Genomic DNA, 17,232 nt, shown 5'->3' with positions numbered 1-17,232 from the left:
CATCCATATTTGATATAACTGTACCATCAACCTAATGAATACCCAACAAATATGCCAATACTGTACTTTCTTACCATAAACTATCAGCCATCAGAAGGCACATATTTATGCCATCAGCAATCTCCACCCACAACCTATTCATGCTCTCCTTCAGCAATGCTGTTTCAGCAGACTTATCCATGCCCTTAATCCATGAACTCATAACGCTGATGCAATCAAGATTGCAACAAGTTTAAAAGCTCATAATGTTCTCCCATTCGATGCTTTGGTAGGCGAACAAACAATCGTTTTCATTCCACTTTGCATCAATCCCACCAGTCCAACATACAGTACAGTATACTGAAAGCCTGCCTTTTTCCTCACCAAGTCCTCACAACACACCAAAATTCTTCAAAACGACCAGACACCAGAGCAAACTACAATATGGCTTTCATTACCCCCCCCTACCCACCTTCATCTGATTGTTAATGATGATAACCCCCACAGTAACCACACTGTACTATGATCTAAAAAACTGACAGGAATTGATTCTCAAGAACGAACTCAAACCAACAACTTGTGTAAATATACTCTATCAATGCAGGAAGCATAATTTATTTTTATAATGTACAAGCCAGGACACGCTTCCTGCAGTGTAATGTGTGTGTGTCACTTATAGACACATTCAACAATCCTTAAACAAATGCAAGAAAGAAAGATCCTGGTGACTGGGTGCTAATCTCTCATGGACATAATGCAATTAATGTTGCCACCAAAATTCATTCTTCTTGTGTCATTCCTCATTTAATATAGCAATCCTTTAGAGAATAACTCCCTCTCCTGCTGTCTGTATTCACCTAGTTATGCCTACGGGGGTTGAGCTCTGGCTCTTTCGGCCCGCCTCCCAACTATCGATCAACTTTTTTTTTTCTCTCATCCCCCCATCCCCCAGGAAACAGCCCGTAACAGCTGTCTAATTCCCCGGTACCTATTTACTGCTAGATAACAGGGGCATTAGGGTGAAAGAAACTCTTCCCATTTGTTTCTGCCATCACCAGGGATCGATCCCCGTTCACAGGACTATGTTTCCAGCGTGCTTTCCACTCGGCCACCAGGTGTCCTGTGGATGCCTTCAGGGACTGTGTGTGTCCCTGAGGATGTATAAACACTTAATAAATACAAAGTCCATATAAGACACGTGTGCCAAAATTATATTCCTGTAAGTATCTTTGAACATATTACCTCCACATTTGCTTTTTTTTTTTTTTTTTTTTTTTTTTTTTTTTTTTTTTTGCTAATAGTCATTGTACTGCTCTTGGGCAACACTGGAGGGTTCAGTAACACATGAAATATTCAAACGACACCCCTAAGCAATCCAAACACTTAACATTGTGTTCCTGAATAAATAAATGTTCAGTATGCCCACAGCAGGTCCAAGTTTGACCAGGGTAGAAGAAGCTGATCGTATTGGCAGTAATTGAAGTAGAAGATGATACATTCCTGTGGATCACCATCTTGGCTGTCTTGGAGCTATTTAATAGTCCTTTAGCATTTCTTCAGATGTACTGACTTGTACAGACATACTCTACCTTCTCGTACCTGTCAAGTATACAGTGGATAATATTCTCTGGTACCTCGAAAGGCACAGCCTTAACTGCCACGTATGAGTATGCTGTGCTCAAATTCCTCGCACTCTGTGTCCCAGTTGTTGCTCAATCGCACCATCTAACCTTCATAATGATCCATAAGACTCTGGAATGAAGCATTAAAGGAGAACCTTGTAGCATAGGATCCTGAAAACCAACCAGGTCATCAAAATTCACTGGTATGACTTAAAACTGTGTTATTAACCAATCCTAAATACACATTACAGGAGTGTGTCAGCCCAGATGACACCTTCATTCTCGGCGGCAGCACGGAAGTGCCATATTGAAACCAATGTCACCCTGTCAGTAAACAACCATTGGGCAGTACAACCAGCAGTCTTCCATTATAAACATAGCAGAAAAAGTAGAAACAGAGACCCCCCAAGAGGCATTTGACCCTACGTAGTTGCGACTGGACTTTTTTAATTTGCACACAAGCAAAATTTCAAAATTTTTGGGATTTTTTATCCACACTTGTTTAGTTTAAACCCTTCATATATGAAGGAATGCTTACTTATATATGGCTGGAAATATGCAATAAATTATGATTAGTCAGCTCTAGTTCCTTTGTGTGTTTAATTTATATACAGTATACTGTATAACAAGGCTGGGTTTAAGTAAGGCAAGTAAGTTAGCTCAATGTAAATTTTGAAAAGTTATTGTGCTCATAATGTATAAGTGTCATTATACAGTACTTATATCATTAAATTATCGTTATCAAGATCAGATCAGCCGGATCAGCCAGGGAGCCGGTCGGCCGAGCGGACAGCACGCTGGACTTGTGATCCTGTGGTCCTGGGTTTGATCCCAGGCGCGGCGAGAAACATTGGGCAGAGTTTCTTTCACCCTATGCCCCTGTTACCTAGCAGTAAAATAGGTACCTGGGTGTTAGTCAGCTGTCATGGGCTGCTTCCTGGGGGTGGAGGCCTGGTCGAGGACCGGGCCGCGGGGACACTAAAAAGCCCCGAAATCATCTCAAGATAACCTCAAGAATCTCAAGATAGCCAAAAGGAACTTTGGAAAAAAATTGCCCAAAAAAATAGAGATCCAAAATCATTCTATGCTTATATATGAGGTAAAACCTAAACAAAGGACTCATTTGGACCCTTAATAGATCACGTATGGATGATAGGACTTGCTGGCTGACCATGGCGACGGATGGTGGTTCGCGCAGCGTATCTCTCGTGGACATTTTTAATCCTGTTGACAGTTTTCAGGACCCGTTGTCCCTTGGCACGCATTCCAGTCATGGCGTTCTCCCCGTCTTGGAGGGGGATCCCGAGGGTGCTTTTCTGGACAGTAAAGATCATAGTAAGGCTAATAGATTGGAGGTGAAACGTCGCCTGCGTCCTGCGGTGCCCTGTGACCCCCACAACCTCTGTCTCCACGCCCTCCACTCCCTCCCAGTCAGACGAGTTCTCCTGGCTTACGTACGTTCATCATTGCCTTTAATGCTGATACGCCCGCTGATCGGAGTGTTTTTAGAAATAGTAGGGCACACAGTCTTTTCTATCAAGCCGTTGCGAGTTCTTCAAGATTACGGTGCACGATTTCAGGCTGAATAAACGCAGGAACTTGATTGCCGTGGACCATGCTTCCTCCGGGGACTTAGTGCTTTCGGACGTTAAGGATATCTGGTTACAAGGTCCGTGGTTATACACCTCTGGGTGACCGTTTGGTACGATATGTGGTCCGGCATGTTGTTGACATTAGTGCGGACAACATCAAGGCGCAACTGCAGGATGCTGACATTCTGATCTTTGGTGTCAAGAAATTTATGCGTAGAATTGATAGCAACCTGTGTGATACCGGCACTGCCCTCCTTACTTTTCTTAGCTCCCTCCCCCCTGATTGGGTTTGGATTAATGGCTTCCTCCATAAATTGGAGGTGTATTGTTTCCCGTCCCACTCAGTGCTTTCATTGTAATAGTTTTCACCATTCCTCGCATGGCTGCACCAATGACGTCTGTTGTGGCAAATGCTCTGGTTCCCATTACACTCGTGACTGTGAGTCTGACAAGCTCTGTTGCCCCAACTATGGTGGTGATCATATCACCACTTTCAAGCAGTGTCCTCCTTACGTTGCGGCGCTCACTAAGGCTCTTCCCGTCGTCACTCTGCCCTCCAATCGTGCTTTGCCGCTTGCTGCCCCAGTTCCTTGTCACCCGCAGCTTCCTCCTCCACCCCGATCTTGTTGACGCAATTGTCACTCACGTTGTGGATGCACTTGAGATGGTGCTGGTCTGCTTCGTCACTAAATTCTTTCCGCAGTCTGTCCTTCCCATTCCTGAGGCTGACCCGTCGCTCCTGTCCTCCGCTTCTTCTACGGTTGACGTCCATCCTCCCACAGCTGCCTTTGCTATCTCCAATGCATTTGAATCGTTGCTGGACAACGCCTTTCGGAACTCTTTGACGAGCCTTCCCCGTGTCTCTTCCCAGGCTGCCTTGCCGCACATCTCTGCCCCCGGTACTAAACGGAAGCAATCCTCCCTCATCCCGATTTCCAAGCGCCCTGCCACCTTGCCTGATGAGCCTCTTACAACGCGTTCTCCCATGACTTGTCCTCGCGCCCTTCCTAGATTTTCCTCCCATTGTCCTTCTGGGGCTTCTGCGGAGTTCGATGCATTAGCATCTCAGTCGCGAGGCTCCGGATGCCGTCTACATAGCTTGCCCTGTCCTAACCTCGCCTGTCCCGTCTTGACTTCCTCTACCCTTCTACACATTTGCTCCTTGTACCTAACTCTGCTCGCACATCCCTTCCTTTCTTTTGTGTTCTTTGCACTTGCCTCCTTCCCATCCTTTGCCCCCCACTCTTCATCTCTTGCCTCTGTCCCTCACTTTCTTTACTGTTGCGACACTTTGCGTTCGCCTTCTGTTTTCTTTATTCCCGTCTTGCGTTCCTTTCCTCTTGTTTATTTTGCCTTTATCCTTGCCCACCTTGACGGTGTCGTTTTCTTCTTGAGTCGGGCACTGTCGTGACCATTGATGTGTTGTCATATACACATCTTTCTACATTACCACTCGTGCAGTCATCGGGAGGATATACCTTCATGCAAACTGCACGTATTGCAAAGAAGAAGAATGAATGATAAAAGGGCAGCAAACACTGTGATTATTTTACATCAGTGTTCACACTCAAAAAGTTGAATGACATTCATCACCCACACATATGTTTGAAGGTGGGGAGGAGAAGAAATTTAGGGATATATCCATAACATGCAAAATAATTAGAAAGAACATTGACAAACTAAAAGACTCAAGATCCCCAGGTGTGGATGGAATTTAATTCAAAGTCGTAAAGGAACTGGCAGAAGAACTATGCCCACCGCTGAAACTACTTTTTCACAAAATCTCTGGACCAAGGGCTAGTGCCTCTAGATTGGAGATATAAAACTGGTACCACTATTTTAAAAAAAGGCAGAAAGAGCTCAGCAGAAAACTACAGGCTGATAAGCTTGACATACATCTGAAAGCTCATGGAGAAAAATCCTCAGGGAGGGAATCGTTTACCATCTTTCAGTGTACAATCTGAAACCTTGTATAATCGACTCAACATGGATTCGTTAAAAAACAGATCCTGCCTTACAAACTTGCTCACATTTTGTGCGTGCGCACACATGAACAGAGGACATTTGGACAGGCAGATTTGTAAACCTCATCTTGGAGACATTCAAGTATCAACATGTCAAGCAGGCCACAAGAATGAGGGAAGGGGATGTTCCACCAATACTGGATCTAATATTCACCAGGAAAGAAGAAGAGGTATTTGACATCCAGTACCTTCCTCCCTTGGGAAAGAGTGATCACGTCCTCTTGGACATCAAATACGCTTTGCGATGTAATCTAGTAGAGAATGGGGGACATTGAAACAGTTGTTAAACTCAATTTCAAGAGAGGACGCTATGGGGAACTTTGAAATTTTTTTCATGGGCATAATTGGACAGACTTGTTGCTAGGCAAGGAAGTAATAAGTTGTATGCCATATTTTGTGAAATATACGATGAAGGCACACAAACATTCATACCAAAACAGAGATGCAGACATAGGAAACAGGGTTGGTTCAACAGAAATTGTGAGAAGGTCGGAGATCAAAAGACACAAGCATGGAATCGTTATAGGAAGAGGCCAAACCCCCAGACATACCAGCGATACAAAGATGAGAGAAACAGCCACATGTCAGTAAGGAGAGAGGCAGAGAGGAACTTTGAGAATGGTATAGCAGACAAATGTAAATCAGATCCAAGCCTTTTCTATAAATTATTAAAAGCAAGCTGCAGGTAAAGGATAATATTCAGTGTTGAAAATGGGGAAGAAATACACGGAAAAGGAGAAGGAAATGTATGAAACACTAAACGAAAAGTTCCAAAGTGTGTTTGTACAAAATGAGATCTTCAGGGTACCAGACACAATAAGAATTCCAGAGAACAACATAGAACACATAGAGGTGTCTAGAGACGAAGTGAAAGAAATGCTCTTGGAGCTAGGTAAGAAGAAAGCAGTTGGCTCAGATGGAGTTTCACCATGGGTTCTGAGAGAATGTGCACCTGAGCTCAGCATACCAGTTCAGCTGATTTTTCAGACTTCCCTGTGTACAGGAGTTGTATCAGATGTGTGGAAAAAGGCTAACATAGTTCCAATCTACAAAAGTGGCAGCAGGGAAGACCCCCCTGTCAAGTCAATTATAGACTTGAATCATTGACAAGTGTAATAGTCAAAATATTGGAAAAAATAATTTAAATTAAATGAGTAGAACACCTGGAGAGAAACGATATAATATCAGACAGACAGTATGGCTTTTGATCTGGTAGATCCTGTGTATCGAATTTACTCACTTTTTATGATCAAGCCACAGAGATTTTACAGGAAAGAGATGGTTAGGGTTGACTGCATCTATCTGGACCTAAAAAAGGCATTCAACAGTTCCACATAAGAGGTTGTTCTGGAAACTGGAACACATTGGAGGGGTGGCAGGTAAGTTGCTAACATGGATGAAAAATTTTCTGACTGATAGGAAAATGAGGGCAAGTAATAAGAGGAAGTGTATTGGACTAGAGAAATGTTACAAGCAGAGTACCACAGGGTTCAGTTCTTGCACCGGTAATGCTCATTGTCTACATAAACGATCTACCAGATAGAATACAGAATTATATTTGCTTAGCATCATCAGCAAACATGTTCATGTTTGCTGATGATGCTAAGATAATAGGAAGGATAAGTAACCTAGATAATTGTAATGCCCTTCATAGTTTCATAGCGTTATATGACAAAGTGCTGGGAAGACGGGACACCACGAATGTAGCTCTCATCCTGTTACTATCTTAGGTAATTACACTTAGGTAATTACACATCCCCAGGAAGCAGCCCATAGAAGCTGTCTAACTCCCAGGTACCTATTTATTGCTAGGTAACAGGAGCATCAGGGTGAAGGAAACTGCTCATTTATTTCCTCCTTCCACCGGGGATCGAACCCGGACCCTTAGAACTGAACCTCGAGTGCTGTCCACTCAGCCGTCAAGCCTCCAATTAAAGACATGGCTCCCCAGACATAAATGACTGGCAAGAAAATCACAAGTCCATGGAATAAATGGTAAAATATTGGAATGGATAAAACAATGGTTAAAGGAAAGAAGACAAAGGGTTGTGCTAAATGGAAACGAATCTGAATGGAGAAATGTGATAAGTGGGGTGCCACAAGGGTTCATTTTGGGACCTACTCTTTTTGTCATACAGGTATACATCAATGACATAGATGAAAATATTAGAAACCACATCAAATTTGTAGATGACACAAGGATTTATGGTAAAGTGGGAAATGATAATGATATTGAAGCTTTACAAAGAGATCTACATGAACTCCACAAATGGTCAGAAGACAGGCAAATGCTTTTTAATTTTGACAAATGCAAGACCCTGCATGTGGGGCATAACAACCCACGCCACAACTACCAAACTAATTACATTACAGCAGATTTATAAAGCAAAGGACCTTGGAGTCAAAATCCACTACTCATTAAAAGTTGCACAACAGATGGGTGTAGCAGTCAGAAAAGCAAACCAAACTCTTGGGATAATCAAGTGTACAGTACTTTTGATTATATGGAAAAGGTTAGGTTCAACTGTATAAATCTCTGGTGTGCACCCATTTGGATTACTGTATCCAAGTATGGAGACCTCATTTTCAGAAAGATATAGCTGCTCTGGAGAAGGTACAACACCCGGCAACAAAAATCATTCCAGAAGCAAATCATCTCTCGTATCAGGAATGCTTGAGGGCCACAGAACTAACAACACTGCAAACCAGGAATGACGGGGCAGATCTCATTGAAACTTTTAAAATACTGAACAAGTTACAGGATGTTTATCTGGATATTTTTTTTCAAAAAGTCAGCTGTAACACAGACAAGGAGCAACAGTTTCAAACTCTACAAGCCACAATGTAGGACTGAGAACAGGTGATGCTTTTTCACCCACTGGGTTATTAACCCATGGAACCGCCTACCCGCCAAAGCCGTAACTGCTAAAACTGTGCCGAGTTTCAAAATATACTGTAACTGGAAAAAAGATCATACAGGCAAATGGGAGGGACCTTCAACGAGCCGCCGGCTTTCTGTCCTTCCTTAGGCCACTAGGGTTAGTGGACCTTGGGTAAATCGGGTATATCATTCATAGTACACCTGTACCTTATGTATTGCATCCTGGAAAAAACAAATAGCCACACTCTAGAAGTTATCCGCTGCAGCATTTTGTTCCTTCATAAGATTAGGTGAATATTGTTCATCATGGTTTGTTATATGCATTTTATACAAATACATTCGCAACCTTCTTACAGAGCACTTCCCAGTTTTGTCTCTTGCCATATCTAGTCATTGCCTTCACTCACTCCAAGCTTCCTCACACAGTCAACATGTGTGCCTGTTGTCATCTCCTACCCTCAAATTCACTTGATTACACTCTGTTAACCAGTGTATCATTCCCAAACTATCTCTGTTCTTATATTGTGGTTTATAAATTTTGTTGTGGGGAACAAGAAGCCTGTGCGTATACATGCTGTATACAGTACCTTTAACCACTGTGCTGCTCCCCTTCCAAATATGGCACCCCCTTGTGCGCAGGAAATAAATTCTCGGGAAAAAATTCTATTCGCTTTTGAAAATGTTAAATACCCTTCCCTGATCACAGATATGTAAAAAAAATAAAAATTGTAATTACGTACTTTGGCCGCAATGAGGTTCGGAAAATGGCGCGTGATGTCACGATTTAGTGGTCACCCGTGACATAGACTCCCGAAGCCAGTCACCCGCCAGCTTCTTCCATAAATCTTAGTCTGAACCAGTACTTTATTTTTCCATTTATTTTCCGATTCTAAACTTGTCCAATTATTTTTGTTAGAGCGCCAGAATCACGTACAGGTTTGTATTGTATGTTTTCAACCAAAAAAAACGAAGGGTGTTTTCATTAGAATAAGAGTCGGCACCATTTTATTTACTGTATGTCGGAAACACGGTGGTCCTGGCATTGATCCCTGTGGGACACCATAGTTAATAGATTAGGCAGTAGTGTTTGTTTCGGAGTGTCCTTCATATTGAAATTTTTTTCAGATTGTCTTCAAGGAATTCTTTACTTTCAAGGTACATTATTTGAATTTGTTGGTGTGCTTTCAAAATTTTGTAGATGAGCTAAAACTGTGTGCTAATGTTATCTATTTTTAAATTGAAGTGATAAATTGTTATATTCTGAAGATGTAATTTTTAGAGCTTTAATGGTTCAGTAGTCTTGATTCAATATTCATTTGTGGATCACAGTTTTAATTTTAAATATGATCAGGGTGAAAAAGATCTACGCGAGTTGGGACCTGAACTCGTCAAACAGTTTTGTTGGTTGGGACAAACGTTCTTTCAGTATGTTTACATTGTTTACATTAGGCTAAAGGCATTTGTTATTTCTCCGAGCTAGCTAATATAGTATATTTCTTCACCATTAGTCAGAAAAGAATATACAGTACAGTACAGATTTTGTTATTCTGGCATTTGACAAATTTTCTTCTCGGGGAGCTAGCTGTTGATTTTAATTTACAGGCTTTTAGTATGTTTCAGAAGCACCTGTATTCAGGTCTTTAAATGGTAAAAGGAGTGATATTTGATAATTTTTTAAATGGGAAGACTTTGTTCCTTAGATATAAGTAACTTACATTTTTATGATAAAATTTTTTCTCTTATGGTAGTGGTTCCCAACTGGTGGGTATAACTACCAGGTCAGTCAAATTTTAGCTATCCAGAGTACACTGCCAAAAGAGGATGCAATTGAATGAATTAAGTTGAACTTTTGAGTACTGTATTCAAATTCTCAAATATGCAAATCTTTTGAGTATTAGAAAATAGGGCCACAAGTCCAAGAAAAGTTGGAACCACTGCTCTAAGGCATCTGTTGTAGTGCCAGTTTAATAACTTGATTTGCCTATTTTGCAGGTGCTATCTTACCAACATGAGTGAACAGTGCTTCTGTCTCCGGTGGAACAACTATCAGAGTAGTGTAGTTGGGGTGTTACGTTGCTTACTAGAGGAAGGACAGTTTGTCGATGTTACACTTGCCTGTGATGGCCGGAGATTAAAGGCACACAAGCTAATGTTATCTGCCTGTTCAAATTTCTTCAGAGAATTGCTAAAGGTAAGGTTCGAGTGGGTAATATCTTACTGTATTAGCACTACCATTTTCTCTTGTAGCATGTTCTATCATTTGTACTACTGTACAGTAATTAAAATGTAAAATGGATTAATAAATAGTGAATAAGAACCTATGCTGGATACTTCAGATTGGCTCATTCTGGCTGAGCTTATTTCCACTATATAGTACTTATTCTGTATAAGGATATGAATAACAATTGCTGTTGAAAATAACAAATTAGACAATATTTTAAAAGTTTTGATAATATCTTAAAGCCTTTTCTACCTTTTCCAATTTCAAGTTGCTATTTACAGCAATTATTTTATATTTGTAAACATTGCAGGAAAATCCAAGTGACCACCCAATAATTTTCCTACGTGATGTGAGGTTTTGGGAGTTGGAGTCGATAATGGACTTCATCTATAATGGCCAAGTAGGTAATTTGATGCACATCTCCATTCTTTTCTTTTAAGTGAACCAGACTATTGTGTGGATATAATAGGTATCTTTAAGATACCTATTATACCCAGATATCTTTTTAATATATTTTACTGCAATATTTCTGTTAATTTTAGTTTTAAAGATCTGGATATAAGAGCTCAGTGAGCTTTAAGCAATTATTGCATATTGCCATGCTTGAGCATGAGGTTGTATTTAACTTCAGTTTTTACATATTTCTATTAATTTTTCCATAGCATGATGGGTTGGTGTTAATAGAACTAGGTCATCAGCATAGGGAAAACTAACATTAGCCTTACTACTAGTAATAAGATTATTAATCAGAATCAATATTGAGAATAAATAGAGATTTATCATGATATCCGATTCTTAAACCGATTCTTTATCATTTACTGTATTAACAAAATGAATTTTCCATCTCAGGGTAATTAACACTTTCGCGCTCTCCGCAAAGGTCACTCAGCCAACCGAATGTGCGCGCTGCGTTTTTATCGCTTAAGCGTAAAAACAAAAATGTGTATACTCTTTTTACTCTTCTGACCTTAGTTCTCATGCTACGTATTTCATTTTGGTACCAATGTGTTCGCAATAAAATTCTCTAGAAGAACATTAGTAAAATAAGTCACGAAACATATAGGGATACCAGCACCAAATAAATAACTACGTAGATGACTCGCCGTGAGCGCCCATCAGCAACAAAATGTTTTTACTCTTGGGATTGTAATCACCTCCACACTTGTTCTACAGCGTTAATTTTGGTATCAATGGACTCGCAATGAAATTCCCAACACGGTGATATGAATATAAGCGTAGAATAATGATGCAGCCCGCCCGCAAGAGTGTGGGAAGTGGTGAAATTGTTACCCGGTATCGGTGACGGGACGACGCACGGCGCTTTGAAAGTTTATACTTATTTCACTCTCATGACATTAATTTTCTATGTACGTCATTCATTTTTATGTCAATGTGTTCGCAATAGAATGTTCTATGTGCCCATAGGTAAAAAATATCAACAAAGCGTAAGTTAGAATAGCGACAAATATAAAACAACGCTGGAACATATCAGTGAGCGTCAAACACACACGAAATATTTTTACTTTTGTTATGTTTGTCAAGATTATACTTGTTGCACACAGTTATTTTTGGTTGTATATTGATCGGAATAAAATTCCCTAAACAGACATATGCATATAATACATGATATGGGGGAAGAATTACCAGTATAAACGGCTAAAGTCACCCACCTGCAACCCGTTTGGGACAAAATACCATTTGATCGAAGTTATCCACACCTTTCATGAACTTATTGTACCATGCAGCCTAGTGGTGAGAAAGAGAGCCTCATAGCGCGCAGTTTGAAACAAACCCAAAGTAAATCGGATAAAAATTGAATTTTATACAAATATTTTAAAAGTTGACATAACTTTATGTCCACTATGCGTTTGCGTTAGACGAAACCGAACGCGCCGGCGCGTCCAGATAGCGCGAAAGTGTTAAAAGTATTTAATTTCTAACTGTTAACAATGAAGTATTATACTTGCCACATAGAGACAGAATGCAAGCAGAGACAGGAGAGATACTCATGTTTTACTTTACAAAACATGTTTTGTAAAGTCTTGTGTTTCAAATATTAATAATTTTTTCTTATTCTCTTACACTCACATTATGTAGGTTAAAGATTGCTTTTTCAATATAAATCAAAAATGAATTTTAATTTAGATATTATTGCAATGTAATTTTATTTGAAAAACAAAAATTAACAATTGTGTAGTAAATTGTATATAACATGTCCACCTGTGATGGGTAGTGGATAATTTTTAGGGTTTCTTATTTTCTTGTGTTTTGTAGAATAAGGAGTACTTTTGAGTAAGAAGGAATGGGCTATGCTTTAATTGAGCTAGTGTTGCAATATTAACTTGATTTGAAATAAGATTACAAGTAGTATTTTATTGTATAGTACACAATTAAAGTACTGTATGTATATCTGATAGTATAATGGAATGTTTTCACTTTCAGGTTTTTTCCAGAAGATCAAGCATAATTTTCCATTTGTTTTCTATTTTTAAACAAGTCTAATAATATCTATTACTGTATACTGTATTAATACATTTCCCTTGCTCATAATGTCAAGCATTAATTTGTCCAAACTAAAATACACAAATATTCAGAAAATTAAGTATCCAACTATATTGTCTGTGGGGAGCCCCTACAGTTTCCTGGAGCTTATCGGGCTAATGTGCTTTATATTAGATCGGGACATTAGCTATGGAGTTCAGATCTACCAGGGACCAGAACCAGAACCTGGCCCCTTCAGAGAGGTTTCAGGGAGCTATGGCCCCTGGAAAACCCCTCTGTGGTTGGGGGTTTTCCTTATCTGCCATCGACAGGGGGTTAGGCTCCCAGAAAGATAGGCATAACAAAACAAACCCCACATGGTAAGAAACTAAAACAAAAAAATGGAGAGAGAGGTAGAAACTACCTACAATCCCAAGGAAACAAACAAACATCACACTTTACTGCCACACCACTCGTCTGCGCAGCCCTTCCCTCCCCGAGAGGGGAAGGGGGGGGCCCCCGGATCTCACCGCACTGGCTGCCTAGCACTCCAATTCGTAAGCTAATGTCAACCAGGACAGACGCTTCTTTGGCCGCAAATTCCTGGGCGGTGTTTGCCTGTGTGGCGTGCTCTGCTGTCTTGTTGTGGTGGTTTGTATCTCATCAATGCCGGGGCTGCATGCGCTTAGGGGCTTCCTTACTTAAGCGCCCTGTGAGTACTGCCCCGGCATGTCAGGGTTATCTCCTGAGGCGTTCGAGAACCGCTCTCGTATGGGGTTCTTGCTGCTCAGCATTTGCCTTTCCCTTGGGGCCAACTGGGGCTTGGGGCCCTTGTTTGGCCTTGGGTAGGGAGCGGTGTTGTGCTGGTTAGGGCATCACAGTGTTGCGCGACCTGCCACCTATGCTGCGACCAGTTCCTGTTGCCTCTGGGGATGGTGTACTTTTGCAGTTTTTCTTTTCTTTTGTTTTTGTTTGCCTAGTGGGACTATAGTTCCCCTGATACTGTTTTGGTGGCCCTCTGCTAGGCCCCCCGTGCTTGTTTACGTCACAGGGGTTTCAGTGTTGCCACCATTGGTAGTTTGGGTGTTTAACTGGTTAGCAACACCTTGCCCGGGCTTCCCGTAGTTGTTATCCTACGGGCCCTAGAAAACCCTGTCAGGGCTCAGTGCCTTTGTCTCAGGGTGACAGTCACCTGTTTTGTCTCCGTCTTGCTGCCTGTTGGGTCAATGACACCTTTGACCTGGTGTCTTGTGAGTTGTGTTCTCTGCTTGTGCTCCAGTTTTATTCTGATGTTGCTGTTAGGGTACAGGCAGTATCCGAGTTGCAGGTTTGGTTTAGGTTACTGCAACGCGCTAGGTTGGTTTCCCACCCGGCTTTGGCTTTAGGGACCCGGACCTGGGGGCGTTAGTCACTTCGACTTTGGTTCTGTCCGTGCTCCCTGGTCCTTCCCCTGTTGTTCATCCTCCATCTCCCCCCCCCCCCTCCTGTGTCCGGCTCCCAAACGTCTGAGGGTTTCGGATTCGGCACAGGGTTTAGTTGGTAATGAGACTCGGCAATATTTAAATAAATTTATGGTGAATTTAAATGAAGAACCAGTAGAAGCTGGAAATGCAAGAGAGTTGAGGAAACAAAATTCTCATACTTTGTATGTGTGGGCAACAAGTAGAATGCCCTGAAAGGAGTAAGTTCATGAACAAAGATAAATTATAACAGACATTTTGATTCACAGTAGAGAAACCTACTCCCTAGTAGTGCAGTAGCAAAATACTCACTTACTCTGCAGTAGCACCATTTCCAACTATATAACCACTTCATCAGTGTCTTCGGAATAATTATTGAATTCTTTTGGGCGAAATCTTTTTTTATTTATTTTCATATAGCAGGTTGGAAAATATATATAAACTATAATATATCTTGATAACTGTGAGCTATTAATCCAGCTCTTGAGTCCATACATCTGACTGTACATGATAAAATGTCAAGAATGTGATAAATCTACGAGAAAATATTGAAGCCTACAATGGGATGAAACCTGCATCCCTGAACGCTTCAAGCACAACCTCTATCAATTGGACCATTATAGGCAAAAATTATCTCGACCAGAATTACTACTCGATTGTCATGGTGTTTGGAACACTATCCAAACTCCATACAAGTCGACTAGTACTGTACTTCATGTCAAGATACCTTTATCCCAATATGGTTTGGTCAGTAGTGTGTGCACCCGAAGAGTTCAGATATGCAGGTTTGCTCTCACCGTACAGCTTCAATATTTACTTTACTGATGGTAGTTAACAAATATTATCTAAGATGACTTGATCATTTGTCTTTATTGACCATTGGTAGCTGTTTCACACAGGTATATAAGGCATGTAAAAGTGGAACGTTCAATACTAGGTCTTTACACATGTTTGCAATTTGTTTGCTTCTAGGTAAATGTTATGCAGGATCAATTGCCGGGCTTTATTCGAACAGCAGAAGCGTTGCAGATTAAGGGGTTGGCAGCAGTAAACAACAACAATAACAACATCCATGCAAAGCCACCTGATCCAAGGGTGAGTGTAGCATGACATGCAAGGGAAAAGTTTTGAAAGTGCATGACCATAATTTTGAATTGCATAGTTTGTTTTTATTTTAATATTATAAATAAGAAGTTAGTCTGGTATGCATTTGCACAGTGTTGAATGGAATTTGACTAAACTCACCATAATAACAATAAGAATATATAATGAAAGGGCCTCCATGTGGCTGTCATAGGCTTGAAGTGTTTTTTTTTCTGGAGCAGTACAGAGATAGAGCAAAGCCTTGGCAAGACTTCTACATTGTTGTTTTAAATTTTCAGAAACTGGTCATAAGAAAATAATGCAGCCGTAATTCATTCTTTCATTTGCCTTCCAGTGAATTCGTAAAGTACAGTACTCTTATTAAGACCTCTTAAGATTCTTAAAGAATGGAAGTCACTAGTAGTGACTTGCATTTAAAATCATCTATGGCATTGCCACAAAGGAGAGGAGATAGCTTATACGCAACAGATGGCCAGTCTTTTCTGATTTATAACCGGTATCCATGAAACGATAGCAGGATTTTTTGCATGTGTCAAGGTAAACCCTATAACATCCATACAGAGCTATTATAGTGATATTAGCATCATGCTTGTTAATCCCAGACAATAATAGCTTAAATCATCATATGATAGCTGCATTACCATGTGAATAGTCTTATGATGATAACTGCTCTTTAAGGGTTAAATGAGAAAAATATGGTAAGAGTACCGCTTGGTACATTAGGTGGGGGTGTGAATGTGGGTGTAAAAAATAATGATTATTATCAAGTATGCACGTTAAACTTAAGTGTCACTTTGCATGTTTTGCCTGTGAATCTGAAAATCTGAAATTTTATATCTGCTGCATTCAGTTTATTTCATATTTTGTTTAGATTGCTTTCACAAGTTTTGTCATTATTGTTACACAGCTTTATTGTGGAGATATAGGACGACTCCAAGATCCTTACTTGGGTGTTGGGGGGGAGATTATAGGAGAGCTGCACCATCCTCCTCCTCTGAAGCGTCCACGAAGACCTCCAACCACCCACGCTTTCCTCCCACCAAGGTGACTTGCACCTCTCTTGTGACTGAGTTTGCATTTCTTACCATTGATTGTCACTCACTAATGACATAATATTTTTGTTAAGTACTATAGTGAGTGCTATGGTGAATTTATTGAACACCCTGGTAAAAATATGACTTGGAGAGATAATCCTTCAAATTGATTGCTTCTAGACAAGAGAACCCTTCACCGGTAACTAGGTTGCCACATGAAGATTCACCAATCAAAGCAGCGATAGCAGCCACGGCATCTCATGCAGCAGTAAAACCAGAGTTACCAATATCAGAGCCAAGCAAAACAGACCCAGCCACTGGAATTGCTGCACAAGGAACAGCAGTTACACCAACACCAGTTCCTCAGGGATCGTCACATTCTGGAGGAGCGGCAAGTCCTAAAGGTAAGATTTTTTTTTTTTTGTTAATTTTTATTTAGAAATGTTTCCTTACGTGAATGGAATATTTGTGGTGAAATGTTTTGTGTAAAGACCACCATTATTGCAAGGTATAATTCCCGTTTGCGGAGACAGGAACCGAACCCTGTACTGTACTGAAGCTTACAGACATTCCCCTTGGGTCAACAACTGACCTTCCCCAGGATGAAACCCACAACAATTGCTTAACTACCAGCTGCCTATTTATTGTTAGATGAATAGAGGCATCGGGTGAAAGGAAACGTGCCCAACCATTTCTGTCCCCCCCTGCCTGATGATTGAATCCGATTATTTGATTGTCAGTCAAGGATGTAGAACACTGTACTACAGCATTACTGCTGCTTAATAAAATAGGGTAACAAAATAAATTATTGGGCATGCAAAATTTTTGTTCAGT

The 17,232-nt window shown here is 40.7% G+C and overlaps 1 protein-coding gene across 7 annotated transcripts in view; it reads left to right on the top strand.

Annotated features, from left to right (window-relative positions):
• The window catches only part of LOC123746549 (sex determination protein fruitless), a 77,818-nt gene that overhangs the window by 5,374 nt on the left and 55,212 nt on the right, over positions 1-17,232 (top strand). For all 7 annotated transcript variants that reach the window (XM_045728335.2, XM_045728173.2, XM_045728259.2 and 4 more), the window contains exons 2-6: positions 10,091-10,289; positions 10,630-10,719; positions 15,233-15,355; positions 16,272-16,408; positions 16,579-16,802. In XM_045728335.2, coding sequence (XP_045584291.2) covers positions 10,091-10,289; positions 10,630-10,719; positions 15,233-15,355; positions 16,272-16,408; positions 16,579-16,802 — 773 coding nt within the window. The remainder of the gene's footprint in view (positions 1-10,090; positions 10,290-10,629; positions 10,720-15,232; positions 15,356-16,271; positions 16,409-16,578; positions 16,803-17,232) is intronic.

Source organism: Procambarus clarkii, chromosome 1, assembly GCF_040958095.1.
Source record: "Procambarus clarkii isolate CNS0578487 chromosome 1, FALCON_Pclarkii_2.0, whole genome shotgun sequence".
Taxonomy (NCBI): Eukaryota; Metazoa; Arthropoda; class Malacostraca; order Decapoda; family Cambaridae; genus Procambarus; species Procambarus clarkii.
This window is presented reverse-complemented; position numbering and strand designations above follow the sequence as displayed.